Source organism: Choristoneura fumiferana, chromosome 3 (assembly GCF_025370935.1).
Source record: "Choristoneura fumiferana chromosome 3, NRCan_CFum_1, whole genome shotgun sequence".
In the NCBI taxonomy this organism is placed as follows: Eukaryota; Metazoa; Arthropoda; class Insecta; order Lepidoptera; family Tortricidae; genus Choristoneura; species Choristoneura fumiferana.
Genome location: NC_133474.1, coordinates 5,038,988 through 5,058,509, shown reverse-complemented (window position 1 = coordinate 5,058,509; position 19,522 = coordinate 5,038,988). Strand labels below are relative to the sequence as shown.

The window sequence follows — 19,522 nt, the reverse complement described above, 5'->3', positions numbered from 1 at the left end:
ACAATAATTTTAAAACCCATTTAAGTGTAACATTAAATATTCAATCTAATACTATCATGCATCTTATTAACTGGTTTGATGCATTTTATTTGTATTTAAACTCGTCAAGACGAACATCTGCTGACAGCACGTTAGCTTCTAAAGTAAACGGCCCATCTGTAAAGAAAAATGTAAAATTATAGGCGTAGACGCATCTTAATACAGAGTCTAAATAATTAGGGTGAGGGTAGACCGTGCATGCTGTTCGTCTACTTTCGTTCTTGCTGTACACTTCGTGATTACTCTGGTTATTATTCTAATTTTACGCCTAAGTACTTAGACATCTTACCAACACGAAACCATTCGGTTTTAGGATATCCTGTTTCTTCGCGAGAGGCTGCAAGAGCCTCTCGTATAGCAAAAGCCACGCAAATAGCGAGGCACGTTGCTGGTTCACCAACAGCTAAAAAAAAAAACTAGAAACAATCGATTGTGAAAGCTTGCCATATATTTAAAACAAAGGAAGCAGTGTCGCACTTGATGTATCATACAATGCAATATTTATCTTTCAGTCTATGTACCTATGTACTTAAGCTAAAGTCTAAACTGGACTTATCTACATATAATATCTACATAAATAATTTTAACTGACCTTTTCCACCAAGAGCCACTAATGGATTGTAAGAGTTCTTCCTTATCTTGATCCTGAAATCCAAAGGAATATCTTTGGCGCAAGGCACGTGGTAATACCAGGTGCGGTCAGTCAGCAACTCTCCGGTTTTCTCATCGTAGATAACATGCTCTGATGTCCAATATCCAACACCCATTATAAAAGACCCTTCAATCTGTCAATATATTAAGATATTTAGACTAATTCCAAATGCATCAAAATATTCATTGGGAAAGTAATATTTAAGAAAATACACAAACTAACCTGACCAATATCAATCTCTGGATTGACTGAAGTCCCACAATCCTCGATTATATCAACCCTCAAAATTTCGTGTTCTCCTGTAAGAATATCAACCTCACATTCTGCCATAGCAACACCACCCACCCTATAAGGAGCATAGTCGTTTGACGTAGTATAATAAGTTGTTTGTAGATTTATTCCACTTAAATATGCTGCTTGTATCAACTGCTCCCAAGTTGCATCTGTCATCGTATCTCTGATGGCTGATAGTCTATCTAAAAGTAGCTGACAGCATTTTATGGCTCCGAAGTAAACGGCACCTGTAGTTCTACTACCACCTGTAGTTATATTATTTGCATTTGTCTCTGTATTCACTCCTTTCACTTTGACTTTACTTGTCGAAATATTCAATGTGTAAGCGACTACTTGAATAACTTTAGTGTTGACACCTTGACCCAGTTCAATGCCTCCGTGGTTAACTATGACAGTACCGTCACTGTGTAGAACAGTTAGAAAAACTTGGTATCCACCTATAACGACAACTGGCCAACTCATGATTGCCGTTCTTAATCCCCTTTTTTTCCAGCGATTTTTCGAATTAAATTCCTCTACTAATCTTTTTCTTTTGTTGTACTCTGCTTCTTCCACTAATTGTGTCAGCATTTCGGGAACTTCTGGATACTGAGGGTTTAAGTTAGCTCGGCGAACTTCAATGGAATCTCTGTTTAGGACGTAAGATATCTCCTCCATTATCAATTCGGTAAAAGAAATGGCTTCCAAAGAACCTGAATAAAATAAACATAAAAGTAAAAAAAGATTTGTTCTTTTTAAAAAGACAATGTGTGTATCGTGTTCACATAAAATATTGACAGCCTTCTTCATAAAAAGTTAGAGACTCCTTGAAGGCTACTTGAAGGCCCGATGCTAAAAAACATGATTCATAAACGTCTGTTAGCGCTAATCAATCGATCAAGGCTCTGCTAAAGTTAGAGGACCGTAGACCCTCCTTTATCTCCCAGCTAAGTCACAAAATGGCCGCCACAAATTTGAACAGCTGACTGACAAGAGCAAAAAACCATACCGAAGATATTTTTAGTGAAGGGAGAGTTACGCAAAGATTTCAAAAAAACAGGAAAAAATATTTTCAGGAATTTGTATTTAAAAATCCTCTTAATTAGGTATTTATTACTACTACTTTACTAACAATACATATGAAAAAAAAAATTGGATGATTAACATAATTACGGCGTTTTGCACTTAGGTACTACGAGTATGGCCAGCAAAAGTCGATGGACAATTCCAAAACACAATCGTCTGACGCGAGAAATGGCGCCATCTATGTGTTTGAAGTGTATTAGCAGTATTTACTTATTTACTAACTTAGTTAGTTTACTAAGATCTCACTAGATGGCACTGGCACTGACCTTAAAAAAATATATTTTATATTCATGTTAAATTTGATATTTCGCTGCCGTAGTAACTAAATTATGTCCCTGCCTGGGTGGGACACCGTGGGATGATACCGCAAAGCGCGTAACATTTTCTGTCTCTTTAGTACTTGTGCGAAAGAGGAGAAGAATATGAATATTCGCATTACTATCGTTTCTTGTCCTTCAAATATTCCAACGATAAATTCCTTGGTGTATGTAAAGTTCCCAATCCGCACTGGGCCCGCGTGGGAACTAAGGCCCAAGCCCTCTCATTCTGAGAGAAGGCCTGTGACCAGCAGTGGGACGTGTATCTATAGGCTGGGATGCTGATGATAATGAAATTCTTTAGGTACTTGCGGAGACCCATGTTGCGAATTAGTGTCAACTTTAGTAATCTCCAAATCTAGTAGTAAATTTACAAAAACACAAACTCAATATAATCGCCTGGTAGGATTTGAACTCGTGATATACGAATCTGTCGGTGCACTCACAGACCACTTGACCATCTTACTGTTATCATAAGCGATGAAAATCGGATCTATATCGGATCATCTTAAAATTAATCGGTAAGTCATGCATGTTTAACGAAACTTAGAGGGTAGACTGAAGATCTTCAAACTACCAGGCTCTTTTTATTACAAAGCTTTTGCTAGGTACTTGTTCAGATGCTTGCAACATCGTTTGATTGTCTCTTTCAAGTTGATTATTCTTTAAAATGAGTTCTTATCGCAATATTAAAATGGTTAAAAGTTGTGAAATTATTAATTTATATGAAGAAGGAAAATAGATATATGTCGGAAATTTCTAGAGAAACTGGAGTTAATGTGAGTTTTTTTTTTACGTTCATCCTACCAACTTCTTCATTAAAATTATATCTACGTTATATTATTTTATGTTTATTTATATTGTTACAGATAAAAACAGTTATACTATGGGTACGACGATATCAAGAAGAAGAATGTTTGCTGCATCGTCAAAGACCGAGTAGACCACGACTCATAGATGCGCCGCAGCGCCAGCTATGGTCAGGGAATACTGAATGTGTGCTGCTGACCCGGGAGAACTTGTCAGAATACCCAGTCGAGCGAACGGTGTTAATTATGCCAGTTTGCTACAAGATACGATGTTGCCCACTGTTAGAATTGTCTATCCAGAAGAACAAGTGCCGCGCATAACGTTCGTGCAAGATAACTGCCCAATACACCGGTCGCGTATAGTGCAAGACTGGTTTGATCAACACAAAGCAAAGAAACAATTCTGAATATGTAGGACATGAACTCATGGTCATTTACGAATTTATCTAAGCAGCCGATTAACTGAGCTATGGGCACATACGGTTATGAGGATAAAATATCGATCATATCATATTTTTATATACCGGGCATTAAGCTAACCATAACCGAAATAACGTGGACTCAATGTTGTTATACTAATTGATCTTTAGTATAATACAAAGTACTACGCAATTGCAAATTATTTTTGTAAACATTCTATTAAGATTGGTTTTTTGGAATCTTTTTGTATTTTTTATTTCAATTCCAAATTTTTACTTTTACGGTCATCCCGTAAAACCTAAATTGAAAATACAAACTGAAAATATAGATGCACAGAAAAACCAGAAAAATAAGTCCAGCACTGGTAATCGAACCCAGGTCCTCGGTATTCCGTACCGCGTACCGCTACACCACTGCTGGACAACGGTACAGACACGAATTTCCCCTATGCACCACATATCTCAGCTTGTTTGTTTCTTATTTAGCCACTTAAGCAGTGACGCTAGCGACATCTATACCGTAGCCCTCATCGAGAAACTTTCGGCATTCCATTGGAACTAACCGCTCACCCGGACAAGAGATATCGTTATTAAACAATTAAATTAAGATTGGTTAAGGCCATTTTTTGTCTTTAATTTGTCAAGATGGCCAACATAACGCGTCTTATCCGTCTATCAGCAGCTCAACAACTAGCAGACTGCTAGCAAGCGTTTATGAATCATACTTCTTGACAACCGTCTAACAAGCTTAATCAGTCTGCTAAGTAACAGATCGATCAAACCTCAATTAAGGATTTTTTATGAATAAGGCTGTAAATATGTATGTATGTATGTATTAAAAGCAATTCAATAAGGAATAAAGTAACTACTAATAAACACCATTTTGATGATTCCGTAGATCGTTTCTGGTGAAACAAGTGCACAATTGAATTTGAACTAACCTGGTGATCTCACCCACGTGTTAGAAGCTGTGTCAGTGAGCACGGTATAAATTTTGTATGACCATCGCAAATTCTGGTAAGTATTTTTTATTGAAGGAACCGCTAACAATATCATCTGGTCCGAGAACACATAGCCTTGATCGTTATAGAATTGTATTCCAAATATTGGATCTCGCCTCTATTATCCACTCCAACCTAAATAATTTCATAAACCAGTTTAACCAAAATTCGAAAAAGTATTTTTAGGGTTCCGTAGTCAAATAGGAACTCTTATAGTTTCGCCATATCTGTCTGTCTGTCTGTCTATCTGTCCGCGGCTAAGCTCAGAGACCGTTAGTACTAGAAAGCTGTAATTTGGCATGAATATACATATCAGTCACGCCGACAAAGTGGTAGAATAAAAAAAAAAGTTTTTTTAGGGTACCTCCCATAGACGTTAAGTGGGGGTGATTTTTTTTTCTTGACTAACCCTATAGTATGGAGTATATAATGGATAGGTCTTTTAAAATCATTGGGGGTGGTTGCTAAGACGATTTTTCCATTCAGTGATCTGTTTGTCCCTCCCCCCCTTCTAAAATCTAAACTGTTGGGTGGAATAATATTCAGGATGGTAGTAATTAAGTACATCAAATTTACAAGGAAAATCATAACGGCTAACATTGCTCGAGAATTATTTGTAGTTTAAGAGTAAATAGCAGCCTTAAGTATAAAATATACCTCAACTTGGAAGATACGAAACGTACACAATAAGAAATACTTGGAAAAACTTTACTTGATTTTTTCGCAATAGCTACGGAACCCTATCTTGGGCGTCTCCGATACGCTCTTGGCCGTTTTTTTACCTTAAGTAATTGTATTCATTAACAACAATCTGCCTGAATCAATCAATTTTACATGGGATTTGGTTAAATTTACTTATTGAATTCATCTGCGTGCCAATTTATTAACCCTCGACGCAAAAAGAGGGGTGTTATAAGTTTGACCGCTATGTGTGTCTGTCTGTCTGTGGCACTGTAGCTCTTAAACGGGTTGACCAATTTGAATGCGGTGTTTTTTTATTTGAAAGCAGGTTTTTTAGCGATGGTTCTTAAATATATTATGTTTCATCAAAGTCGATTCAGCTCTTTTTGAGAAATTTAACTCTGAAGTGTCAAAGTCGAGATTTTTCCTAATTGTTGTTGATTAGGTTATTAGCTTTAACTAATGTAGTTTCACTTGCAGCATTAAGGGCGACGCGTTGGGACACCACGAGCTTTCGTGCCAAGAGATCGGCCTACTTTTATAGGGATGCTGATCTTAATTATATTAGCCCTTGCTCTTTTGCCTCCATCAATGTAGCGCCAAATCCACTGGACGTCACCAGAGACGATGGTAAGAGACTGGACGGAATGTCACTGATTCCGGGCAATTCGCGTCCAAATGCTGGTACTAGGTATATTTAATTGGCATGGCAATTGTAACGGAAATTCTATCAGTCACAATAAGAAGTAAAAAGAAAAAGAAATCTCACCAAGCTGATCGAGCTGATGCGGCACCAGTAGCGGCAATCCCTACCGAACTTAAAACTAAATTAACGTAGAGATCTAGAGGGCTTTGAATAAAACTTCGTATTATTCGGAGTTGAGGTTTTAGATCAAACCGATGTTGACAATGGGGACAAGAGCTGATAGTTTCATCGTACAATATACTTAACAGCATTCCTTTAAAAATGCTGCCAGCATCTTTCATTCATTACATTTCGCGAGTATTTTTTTTTCTAGATTTACTTGAGTTATTATAAAAAAATTCGAAAAATAAATATTTTTATCTTGCTTCTCTGCTACAAAACGTGCACCACTATAACTACATCTGTGCGATTTATAGGTATATGTTAAAATGCAAACCCGCCTTACTCTTCTTCCACGTAAAAAATATATACAAATAAATCACACATGCCAAACTATCACAAACACCACACAAAATACTAACGCGTTTCAAACAAACTACTGGTTCATCCTCAGAGCTTTACTCTCGCAGCCCGTGTGTTGAAGCAGAACATAAGTGAATTTGGACTTACCTGGTGATCTCGCCCACGTGTTGGAAGCGGTATCAGTGAGCACGTTATATATTTTGTATGACCACCGCAAATTCTGATACGTATTTTTTATTGCTGACACCGTGACGTTTACCAGTTGGTCCGACAAAACGTATCCTTGATCTTGATACAAATTGTATTCCAAATATTGGATCTCACCTCTGTTATCCACTCCAACCTTAATATGTATTATAATAATATGTTTTATAAAATGAATCAATACTAATATTATAAATGCGAAAGTGTGTGTCTTTGTGTGAATTGTGTTTTAATGTTTGTCCGTGTTTGACGTCAAAATGGAGCGACAGATCGGCGTGATTTTTGGCTAAGAGATAGTTTATGATAGTTGGGCAGGCCTCTGTGACATATTAATGTTTTAAAAATTACGAGTAATAAGCCGTTGTTCTCGTTTGGTAGCAGACAAATAAGGTAAATTTTTGTAGTTAAATGATTATAAATTTTTGTTCAATAACGCCTGAGTATTAACTACTAAGGTTTTTCTTATATATTGAATAACTAGCCGTTGCCCGTAATTGAAATTGTCTCCATACCAAACTTCATCTAAATTAATGAGGGCTATCGTTTTTTGTCTCACTAGATGGCGCACTGTTGCGTGAGGTTTTTAGTATGGCTTTCAAAGTCTGTTATTACGGGCGTGAAAACAAAGTTTAGATTAAAATCATATTCAATACACCCTAAAACCGTACCATAAAAATATCAAGCATGCCACAGTGTTGCATAGTCCCCGTTTTGTTCGGAAAAAAGGGAGGATAAAGGTTTCCGAAAGACAAAACTGTCTCAAAACACAGACATTCATTGCCCCGGAACGCATATTTGCCATAATTAATTTCAGATATTGCAAAATATTCACAATATTATTATTCTAATTATAAATAAACCCGCGTAGCTCACCCAAAAACTATGAGATTTGACATTTCGGAGACCTCACGCTACACTAGCGCCTCTAGTGGTGAATTCATACGCGATAGCCCTCATTCTGGCGTTGTTTCATGGCTAAGTAAAAAACATCTTCATTCTTCACAAACATTTTCAATATTAGTAGGATAATTTCAATTTAATTTATTATTGTATTCATTTGCAAAATGAACTTTCTCAGTAAATACCTACGCATCAAATTGCTGGCAGTGATTATACAGATTAACTGTCTGAACCAAATCAGCAAGGCAGGGATAAATTTTCAGAGCTGTGGAGTGGCACTTTAAGAAGAATTGGCACTTTAAAAAGATTTTCGGATTTCGTAGTAGCTCCCCCTGGCCTTATTTAAACCTTACTTCGAAATCCACAGTAACTGGTGGCCGCTTCCCGATGACGCGGAAAGTGGCTTGGAGTCCCAGATTGAACCGGCACGGCCGATTCATCAGATATGAGACCAAGGCGCACACGGCCGCAATATGGTTCGGCCGAGATATCTTCAAGCCATAAGCGCCTCCACATCGAGGTACCTCAAGGTTTATACTGTCGATAATCAAAATTGCAAACTTAACTTTAAAACATTTAGGTACATCGTCAATTATAAATTCAGTGAAACTAGTTTTCTCTACAAGCTGAGTAATGGTTGTTGTTATAAATTTCCAAATGGTACCAATACGTTAAGTATACTGTTAAAATTAACACGTTACAAATTACTTTATAAAATAACGCTCATGTTTTCTTGATAATACAAAAACTATTATTTCCTTTTGATGGAAACAAAGTTAAGAAGTTAAATTTATATAACGAAGAGAATAAAGTATTGTTAAATTATTAATCCGATACAAGTATTTCATGAAAAAAACTTTAATATATCTGCTTGTGAATGAAATAGGTAACAAACGATGGATATCTCACCGATTCTGTTCAATATTCAAAGTACTCGCTATGGTAACCTGGACAGCATCACTCCACTGCGTGCTACAAAATGCATCCAACCCGTCGTCACTGGGCCTTGCCTCAGTTTGAAGTGTCTCATATGTAAAATGATGCTGCCATAGAATCTTATGAGAATCTTTAATAACTCTTTGAACGTTAGCACCCCGATCCCTAGGTGGTAGCACATAAAATAATGAAACTCTGTTAGGGTCTTGTTTTGCTTCTTCAATAAATATAACTGGTTTCCTTGTATCTTTGCTGTACTTAATTTGAACGAGTAAAGCAGCGCGATTAGCCAGTTTCTCCGTTTCTGCAACGATCACTCCTATAGCTTGATCGTAATACTTGATTTTACCATCACAGAAGATTTCTTCTGGTGTTGTGTAGGTTGGAACTGATGGAGGTAAAAAATTGTTTGTGCCAGGGATGTCTTTAGCAGAGAAAAATGCTAGAACTCCTGGTATTTTCTGAAACAGACCAATAGTTCCAAAGTTTGATGATTACAATAATTACGAAGAAAACATGGTTACCACTGTAAGTTGAAATTACTCACTAATGCTGGAGAAGGATCTATTTCGAGGATCTCTCCCGTGCACACATCTGAAGTAACAAATGCGCAGAACACCTCGCGTGGCTGAGTCGGCAAGTCATTCACGTAGAACGCTTCACCCGAAGTTTGAATTAACGCTTCCACCTAAACAAAGCATGTTTTTATTAAGTTAGACTATCCTTTCTTAATATCATAATTAACCTTTATTGTTACTTTCAAAAATGCTCCATCACTAACTTTGTCAATAAATATCGGAACCCATTGAAAATTACCTTTGGTGAAGGTTCCGTGATAGGCCACGTCAGTGGATTTGTATCAAACTCTTGTGATCCTTTAGACAGGGGTCTGGTCCTTCTAAAATCTTGGATCCCTGAACGATAGCGCGGGTTCAAACGGTTTTCTGGTATAATCGTTAGCAGTCCCTTAAACATTGGTAAGTATTTTATTAATTGCATACTTTGCGAATTAAAAACTGGTAAGGAATATCTGCCATAAATATAGCTTTATCTGCAATAATATAAAAAGGGCTACACGGGCTGCAGACAAAAACACCAAACAAAGTCACTATAATCACAAATTCCAGACATAAACACATACAGATCTTTTAAACCACATAAATCCTGAGAGCCTGATTGGTCCTTACTCTATTCCCATCATAATTTTATGACAATTATAAAAAGAATCATGAAGCTAACACTAGAGTAGGAGTAGGACCAGTCAGGCTCTCAGGATTTATGTGGTTTAAAAGATCTGTATTTTGTATTTATGTCTGGGATGTGTGATTTTGGTAGTGAGTTTGTTTGATATTTTTGTCTGCAGCCCGCGTAGGTACTACTTTTAAGTATCAACTCGATCTCGAATCTTGGCTATAGGTGAATTACTCCGTGACAATTTATGATAATGTCGGCCAGTGTCTAAAATATCAAAGTAAGCTTGTATTTCGACTAAAAAAATAAAGAGAAACGAATGAATGTGTATGTATATTTTCTATATGAGGGTATGTATTACCTTATAAAGGAGGCCCAAAGCGCACTTTATTTTGAACTCTGGTTTCATCTCTCCAGCAATTTGTTCAGCCACAGATAGGTCTTCTTTTAACTCATTGAGCGCTCCGTGCAGCACCTCGTCTTTAAATACCATCTTACCGGCTATGTATCTGTGTGGTAAGAGTACGTAAAACAATCTGGAGTACGAGTTAAAAAACCAAGCCGTACTTAAGGGTTATTATATAATGCGGCAAAAACAGAATCGTAATAGGTCACTTTGTTGTTTGTATGGACATTAAAAATGGTTCACACAGATGACTTGCATATTTGTAGTCGGTAACTCTTAAACTTTTGATCCGAAGCAAAACTAGCGAGAGACTTGTGCCGGGATGAAGTTATCAGAATTAATTGTGTATTTGCTACGACTCATTACTTGAGATTTGGAAACAAAGTGCCTTATATTATACAAACATAATCTAATCAAATTGTTTTGAAGCACTTGTGCACTTTACTTCGATTTTCACATCTTAGTTTTTAAGCCTGTATATTAATCATATTCACGTATTTTAACCAAAGATTTTTCTTGCATTCAGAATGCCTTAGATTGTATCTGGCTAACGAACCTTCAATCATTTTCCATTCATACCTTTCAGTTTTCCAAGCATGAACGAAGTCAGCAGAAATGCCACCGATGACAATCCTAACCGACCTCACTGTCTCTTTGTCTTGCTCAAACTCGTATAAGAAAGCCGCGTTAACCTGCGCGTGCGCGCTTTGGGCTCGCGGCATAATCTAAAAGTCAGATTCAATACAACATGAGATCAATGGGCTAGTTTCCAAGAAAATTGTAATTTGTCCGTCAGTTAGATTATCAGAAAACCTTGGACATGTTTTTTTGTCATTTAAACAAAAAACGATGAAGGTATTATTATAGCCGGTTAAAGTTCGTGCAAGGCGTGAACTCACGGGTACAGTCACCAGCATTAATATCTGCCACATCGGAGTGTGCAAAAATATCTGACACGTCCTTCCGGCCCTAGAAATAGAGTCTTATCAGATATTTATGCACGCTTGTTGTGTCAGATATTGGTGCTGGTGACTGTACCACTCCTGAACTCTGACGCGCTCCATCTTTGTGATTTTTTGTTTGATTGGCAAAAGTAAAAGGATGTCGAAAATACAAACTGAGACATGGATGCACAGAAAAACCAGAGAAAGAGACCAGCGCTGGGAATCGAACCCAAGTCCGCAGCAATCCGTGCTGCGTGCTATAACCCCTACACCACCGCTGGACAGGAATCTAGACACGGATTTTTCCTATGCATATGTATGCATATATCTCAGGTTGCTTTTTATCTGCTATGCTACTTAAGCAGCAGCACTAGCGACATCTATGTTCCGCTCTCATCGAGAGACGTCATATTCTTTCGGAACTAACCGCTCACCCAGACAAGAGATGTCGCTACTAAGCAATCAAAGTATGATTGGTTTTTTGGAGTATTTTTGTATTTTTTATTTCAACTGCAAATTTGTTAAAATTTGTTGTTATTTGTTACCTGGGTTCGATTCCCAGCGCTGGTCTCTTTCTCTAGTTTTTCTGTGCATCCATGTCTCAGTTTGTTTTAATTTGGAGTTGAAATAAAAAAATACAAAATGATCCAAAAAAACAATCAGAAAAAGGATGTCTCTAATATTTTCTGATAATTTTATTTTACACTGGAAACTACCCAATTCCAGAAGTAGTGAGTCATGTACCAAAAGTCTCTGTTATTGCGTTGATTATCAAATAGAACCACTGTCTTTTTAGACATCTCAGGTAATCGTTCAAGTGCTGAGGTCACTGGCCTAGTAGGATGATATCCTCAATTTTATGTCATTAATTGGACATCATTCCTCTCATTGTGAGAGGAGGCCTGTGCCCAGCAGTGGGGCATATATAGGTTGGGATGATGATGATGATGATGAATTGGACATTGACATGTTGAGCACTGGGACTGGGACATTAACCTTAGCCAAATCCTACCCAAAAACTGTAAGTCATTGATAATTATCTGAGTTCGGTGTGGGCATCAATGAAAACAAAATCAATGGCAAAATGTTTTTCAACAACACAAGTCTATGAAGAAAATTTTGATAATGTTTACCTTGAAAGAGACGAAATGATAGTTATGAGATAGAGGGGGAAATCTCACTTCTGTAATCAACTTTCCGCTCATGTCCATGCTTAGAAATTCTGCCGGAGTCACATGGTGGACTTGGAATTCATCAACTGAAAGACATAAAAGCACCAAGCGTGTAGCTACTGCTATCTCAGCTGCTATAATGTAATGTTTGGGCATATTTAACTAAGCGCTCTAATTAATAAAAGTAAAGGATAATACTTACGGATTGTAAGTACCGCTCCTACTGTCTCAAGCAACATAAACACGTCAGAAGAAAACACTGGAACCCTGTGCTTCGTCATTAGATTCCCAGCTATAGTTCCGATCTGAATCAAACATTGAGATAATAGATACTTTAATTATGAACAAAAATATCTAAGAAAGTATACATACGTTTCTGACAGGAATGTGTGCCACGAGTTCCAAATGTTCTGCGAGCTTGGCTAGGTATCTGAACTCTTCGTTTGTTTTAGACAATTTGTAAAACAGATCTATTGTGTCAGTTAGTGTAGTTGCGGCACCCAAGACCAAGTTTTGGTCTATGAAGTGAGTCTTGAGTTCTAGTACCGGAGCGATGTCTATCAGAACGCGGGGGAATGCAAAAATCGGATAGGCTCCTGAAAAATTAAAAGGGGGTAAGTATATAAATTTTACATAAACTCTACCCCGACTGCCATTTTTTCCCACTTGTCACCCCTTTAAAATATCCCTCGCAGTGGTTTTCTTTTATTTTTCATTTCAGAGAACAACGTATACAGATAGAAAGAAACATCAAAATAATTGTGACTCTTCTGGTGTTGCAGGTGTCCATGTGCGACGTTAATCGTTTAACATCAGGCGATCCGTTTGCTCGTTTTCCCACAATACAATATATTTATTTATCAAGAATGAACTTAATTCTCGGTGAATTTACTAAATATCGACACTAAATTTTACTGATATGATAAGATCATTTTTTATTTTTGGTTTAAAATACTATAGCAGCCTCTGTTCTTAAATAAATTTATGAATTCAAGCAAGCAAGAAGGCTCTTCTTTAATAAAAAAAATATTTAAGTAGATTAACTTCTTCGATGATTTGCTTTTATCGACGATTTTATTATCAACGTAATTACTAAACCCACTAAATATTTGTACCTATTTTTTTATACAATATTCTCGTAGGCTTGCGTTTGGCCACAATCACGCCTGATGGAAAGCGAGGATGAGGCCTACGATGGAGCACGCTTGCCTAGTTAATGCTCATTCACACTAGACTTGAAAGCGGCCAAATTATAGTGTGTATGGAAACACAGTGTGTTCAGGAAACACAGTCGCAGGCAGGGAATTCCACTCCTTTGCTGTGCGGCTGAAGAATGAAGAGCGAAAACGCTTTGTGCGGATTTTGGGAATACTGACAACGTAAGGGTGGAGACCCTGTCTACTTCTGGTCGACCTGTGGAAGAAAGGAGCAGGTGGAATATTCACTTTATTCTTTAAATTTTACACTATACCTCTTCCTGTATTTCCTCCAACAAACATGTAATCATGACCTTCTTTCTTCAACACCTCAAATATATGATGAATCTCATACACCCTGTACCAAACATGATTATCTTTCAAGATAATCTTCTTAATTTTCTCAGTGCCTGTATCTTTTTTATCCACCACACACCAGTCTTTTCCTTTGCAAGGCTTGTTACAGGACTTTTTGCAAATTTTCAGGTCTTCTATGTCGATGATTTTATTAGGTTTCGGTGCATCTTTGGCGAAGCTTTTGAAGGCGTCAAGGATGGGTCGGTAGCCGGTACAGCGGCAGAGATTGCTGCCGAATGAGTTTTCTATCTGATGTTGTGTGAGATCGTAATGGTTGGCTTCCAGCAAGCTGTAAGTAAATGTGTTGAGTTGTAATCACGGTATTTTATTGTAAAAGTAGCCCTTCTGATTTCTTGAAATTCCACGTTACAGCGTTCCATTATGTTTTAATTAAAGAGAAAACGTACCTGTTGTAAAAATTAACACATAGAAAAGTAGAGGTAATCATCATAATCTCGGGATACAGGTACGTCCCAGTGGTAGGGCACAGGCTTCCTCTCAGAATGAAAGGGCTTGGGCCGCAGTTCCCACGCAAGGCTTATGCAAATTGGGAACTTCGAACTCACGATGTTTGCCTTCAACGCAAAACTCATGGTAAATTTCAAAAGCGTTTCGCACATAAATTTAAAAAACCGCAGAGTTGCTAGCCTGGGCTCGTACCCACGAACCTAGACTACCACAGCTTTTTGTAGCTCGGCTTTGAAATTAAAAAAAGACGAGTTATGTCCTGCTAGTCCAGTTAACAGTTACCTGTACATGCTCATGACCCATCCGACGCTACAATATCCGCATTGGGTTCCGTTGTACTCTGCAAGGGTACGTTGTACGGGGTGGTACCCTGTTCGCCGGTCCCCGATGCCTTCGATGGTGGTGATCTCCCAGTCTTGACATGATGTTATGGACACTAGGCACTAGAAACAATGGATATGTTATTATCCAAATATGTGCTCATTAGCTCATTACCTACCTACCGCGTCGCAAATGAACCTACTAAATCATCAGTGAGGTCGAGTCACTACTCGATTTGAATGTTCTATATTTTTTGTCAGTTCACTAACTGACAAAAAATATAGAACATTCAAATTATAAAAACACAAACATACATGTGATTTCCGTTCGAGCTTACATTGGGAAGGAGCCACGGATTCGCTTGAAACATGCCGGGCATACCTTGTTTATTAATAGGTACTTGAGTGATCCATTTATCTATTTTAATAATTATTTATACATCTTACGGTAATTTTAATTCAAAGATGTTTATAAAAGCTAAAAATTAAATTAATCTAACCTAAATAATTAAAACAGGATTCGGCTTTCAGTCAACAACATATCCACTACTAGGTAAGGTGATGTTTTGAAGATTTTCTTTTTTAGCTGAATGTCTTCTCAACGGCATCAAACTATGTACTTAATGAATGATGTAATGGAAGTGATCAAATATTCAAAGCACTTTGATGTATCTTAAGCTAGGCTTAAACGAAGCCAGTGTTTTCTGCCAGTTAAACTGGCCAGCGCTGACTTGTTATTGTCCTTGTATAAATAGTTTTTCAAGACAAGCCAGCGCTGCCTGCCAGCAGTGGCAGGCATGGAGTATCCTCCGCCCGCGTCAGGAAGGAAAGTTTCATTCAAGCCTCATCTAAAGCAAGGTTTAGACTGAGCCAGTAACGCTGGCGCCAGCCCCCAGACAAGCCAGCGCTGGCCTGCCTCATATTGTTTAGATGAGAACCGCTGAATTCATATAATGACTTGTAGGTCATTGGCTTGAAAAATAGGCCGGCGCTCTATTCCCGCCACTGCTGACAGCCAGCCTGGCTTGTCTTGAAAAACTGTTTACACGAGGCCAATAACAAGCCAGCGCTGGTTGCCAGTCAAACTGTTAACCAACACTGGTTTCGTCTAAACTTGGCTTAAACAACACGGGTCAGGCCAGCGCTGGCTTTTCGTCTAAACCTCACTGGATTGGCAATGCCCATTGGCACGGTGAGGCTGGACATGCAGAATCAAATCCCGGTAATCGCATCCCTAAACTGTTAACTTACGGAATTGACGGACATACGCCTCCGCCCCCCCGTGTAGGGGTCTGGCGCGGTCACCGCAACGATGCACGCGCCGCAGCCCCCCTCCTTGCACATGTACTTGGTGCCGCGAAGGTTCAGGATGTTGCGGAGATAGTCGTTTACTGTCACGTCCGAGTCCACCTCGGAGCCCACTGGAAATATAATCGGTTGTTAACCCCCGACGCAAAAAGAGGGGTGTTATAAGTTTCACCGCTATATGTGTCTGTGGCACCGTAGCTCTTAAACGGGTGGACGGATTTGAATGTGGTTTCTTTATTTGAAATCCGGTTTTCTAGCGATGGTTCTTAGGTATGTTTTGTCAAAATCGTTTCTGCCATTTTTGAGATATTAAACTTTGAAGTGACAATGTCGGGTGTTTTTAAAATTATTGTTGGGTGGAGCGTTGAATGAATACCTCATGGAATAAATTGTATTTTTAGTTTTCCTCATCATCAATATGATCATCATTCCAGCCTATATACGTCCCACTGCTGGGCACAGGCCTCCACAATGCCCCACACTGATCCGCACTGGGGCCCGCGTGCGAACTACGGCCCAAGCCCTCTCGTACTGAGAGGAGGTCTGTTGTTTTGTAAAATTTCATAAAATATACCTCATATTTTATTGCGGTATTCATTTATATACAGTAAAATACCATGACTACGAGTATTTATTAAACACCAAGACATAATAAGCAGATGATTTTTAATCGGAAACCAGGAGTTAATAGTACATTACTGCAGAGGCCGCGAAATGGGGATTGCCGGCCGAGTAGTCATAGATGGTCGAGTGTTATCGAGGTCATCTGGAGATACGAGGCCGCCAATGCCTGTTCGCGGACGAGCCTTGGATAGTGCTTTTCTCAAATAAATCCAAGGAAATAATACCACGTCACCATGTCACATGTAACGATCCTATTAGAAATCCAATTCTCTAACTTTCATCATCATCATCATTCCAGCCTATTTACGTCCCACCGCTGGGAATAGGCCTCCTGTCAGAATCAGAGGGCTTGGACCGTATTTAGCGCGCCCAGTTGGGGGTGGGAACTTCACACACTAAATAAAACGGTTGATATTTCGTAATTTTACACGGGTACATCCGATTCTATCGCAATATCAAAGCAATATCAGTATACAAAAATTTGCAAATGTGTTATTCAAAAAATAAATTGTGTCTATCAGTTTCAGCGTGGAATTTACACTCCCATACACACTTTCACGTTTTCAAAGTACTTACCTATACTTTATTTTTTTTAGCATTAGAAAGAAGATAAGTGATCTTGACGTGTCTTTTTATTGAAAAACACTTTTAAAAAATAAGCCACAGCAAATATGTAACAAATAGGAAAGACATTATGATCATTACATTCTTTTGGTATCATAAGTAATAGTTAGTTATTGTTTTTTTGAGAACGTTTTTCAATAAAAAGAATCGTCAAGATTGTTTACCCTTTTTATTAATGCTTAAAAAACGAAGTATTTAGTAGCATTATTATTAATAAAAAAAACGTTACCTGAACACTCTTCCCCATTCACTTTGAATGTAATCTTATCCATGATTGAATTTTAAGTAGCATTCAATAATTTGATTACTACTATACTGTTCCTCACTATAAATTTAAATTTTAGTACTAAACATTCAATTAAATTAAATCGAGCAATAACGTTTACGTCGTCTACACGTCCACTGCGTAGGTTTGTGTTTGGAAAGAAAATCAATAAGTAAAACAAATCATCGATTATGCAAAAAAAAACACCAGGAATTCACTACTTATATGAGGATTTGCGGTTGAAAGAAGCATTGTAATCCGCGCAGGGTTCCATTCTAATATTCATTGTAAAATTGTTGGGATACAGTTCAATCATTATAACAAAACACGGTCCCAGCTAATAACACAAATTATAATACATTTTACGCTAAAAATAAAGAGCAAGGCTATTGAAAACTTAAAGTTTGAAATAACTGACACTCATTAATATAAAAACTTTTGAGATCGTTCATATACTTAGAATAATTTTTATACTAATCGAAGTGCGTAGGTACTAACATTTCAAATAATTTATTATAAGTGGCATAAACTATAGTGTTTTCGGATAGGATGGGTACGGTGACACATGTCATTAAGCAGTTAAAGGGTTGTGACAATGTAAATTCGAGTCGATTTATTGCGATTCTCGATTAAATATGCTAAGGGTGTGTAACCGATTTCATTACTGATAGCTTACATTTTAAACTAGTTTTTGCATGCGGCTTCACCCGCGTAGCAATTGTTTTTACTTACATGTCTATCGGGATCGCAGAAACCATGCGGTCTTCTTTGGCACTATATCAAAACTAATAACGGTAAAAAAATTAACAATAACCGTAATAACAAAATTGAATAACAAAGTAACAGTTCAGAACATCAAACAATACGAAACACTTGCAATGCACTTGCAATGGTTTAGAAATAAGGGGAACACGAACAATTATCAACATTTATAAAACAGAAAAAAACATTAGGTTTCTTAAAGTCAAAAGTCAAAGTCAAAATATCTTTATTCAATCTAGGCTATAACAAGCATCTATGAATGTCAAAAAAAATCCACCACCTCCATCCAAACTCAGTTGAGAAGAATCCGGCAAGAAACTCAACAAGGTAGATTTAGAATAGTCAAACAAAACGTATGTTGAATATTGACCACGTATTATTAGTAGCTACGAAACCGTGACTCGATACGCATTTGACAAGTTTTTCAAAAATCATTTTTATTAAGATAGATTACCTACTAAAATCATACAGCCTGATTCTGCAATTTGCGCCTATAAGCATACATGACTACATGTAGTTGGAAAGCACAAAGTAAATACAAAGGTAGTGCCATAGATTTCCATGTACGGTGCCGTGTCGGTCGGAATTAGCGTCCGGTTGTAACTATCCGGCAGAGCGCCCACCTCAACCATAAATTAGGAGCTTGAGCGCTACATGGGTCTGTCGCGTTTCCATTACAGTGTGGTGCACGGTACTATTCTATACAGTATAACCTATCTACGATACGAGTATATACATCTTTGTCTACTGTGCAATAAAACCGGTTCGTACCTACTAGTATTTCATAGTACATCGGTGATCAGTTGAAAAATATTAATAAATAACCAGCTTAAACTAAATTCAACACGCGATGTCTTAAGCAATTAATTATATTATTAAAACCGATAACTAGGTACCGAATACATGGTCATACGACATTAATTATTCAAGATAAGTCGATCTTCGCTTTCGGCATCCAAGGCGACCCCGCGATCTTAACCAGGGGCCTATTGCATAATTAGACTAATAATATTAGAAAATAATACAAGTTACTAGTTAGCAATTAACAAGTTGTGTTATTTCGTGTTGCATAATTATTTTGTGTTTTCACTAATTATAAAAGAAAATTGTGTTGCATAAATTACTAATAATATCTTGAAAGTTACAAGCGAATTCATAATTATTTACAAGTACTAATAAATTTCGTTGCATAACATATTTTTGCTAACTTGTAATAAGCATACTAATATTATAAGCAAAACACAAAATTACAAGTAACAAAGTTGGCTGAGTGAGGTAAACCTTTGGTCATCTGTGGACTTTGCAATGAAAAATATAAATCTTGGCGGGAACAGTAACGTCAACGTAAAACTATTTTCGTAATTTCTAACTGCGAAAATGATTTTGGAAGTAATTTGGAT

The 19,522-nt window shown here is 37.6% G+C and overlaps 1 protein-coding gene across 1 annotated transcript; it reads right to left on the bottom strand.

Annotated features, from left to right (window-relative positions):
• On the bottom strand, positions 1-17,370 carry LOC141426183 (aldehyde oxidase 3-like). The gene is made up of 18 exons (XM_074085040.1): positions 17,325-17,370; positions 15,791-15,960; positions 14,502-14,662; positions 13,670-14,040; positions 12,571-12,794; positions 12,401-12,503; positions 12,160-12,284; positions 10,662-10,807; positions 10,038-10,185; positions 9,302-9,451; positions 9,033-9,173; positions 8,459-8,946; positions 7,903-8,086; positions 6,593-6,788; positions 914-1,677; positions 632-824; positions 329-442; positions 1-156 (listed from the first exon to the last, which is right to left on the bottom strand). Exons 1-18 carry the CDS (start codon positions 17,365-17,367, stop codon positions 86-88), a joined length of 3,792 nt encoding a protein of 1,263 aa, XP_073941141.1. The 5' UTR covers positions 17,368-17,370; the 3' UTR covers positions 1-85.
• Between the last annotated feature and the right edge of the window lie 2,152 nt (positions 17,371-19,522).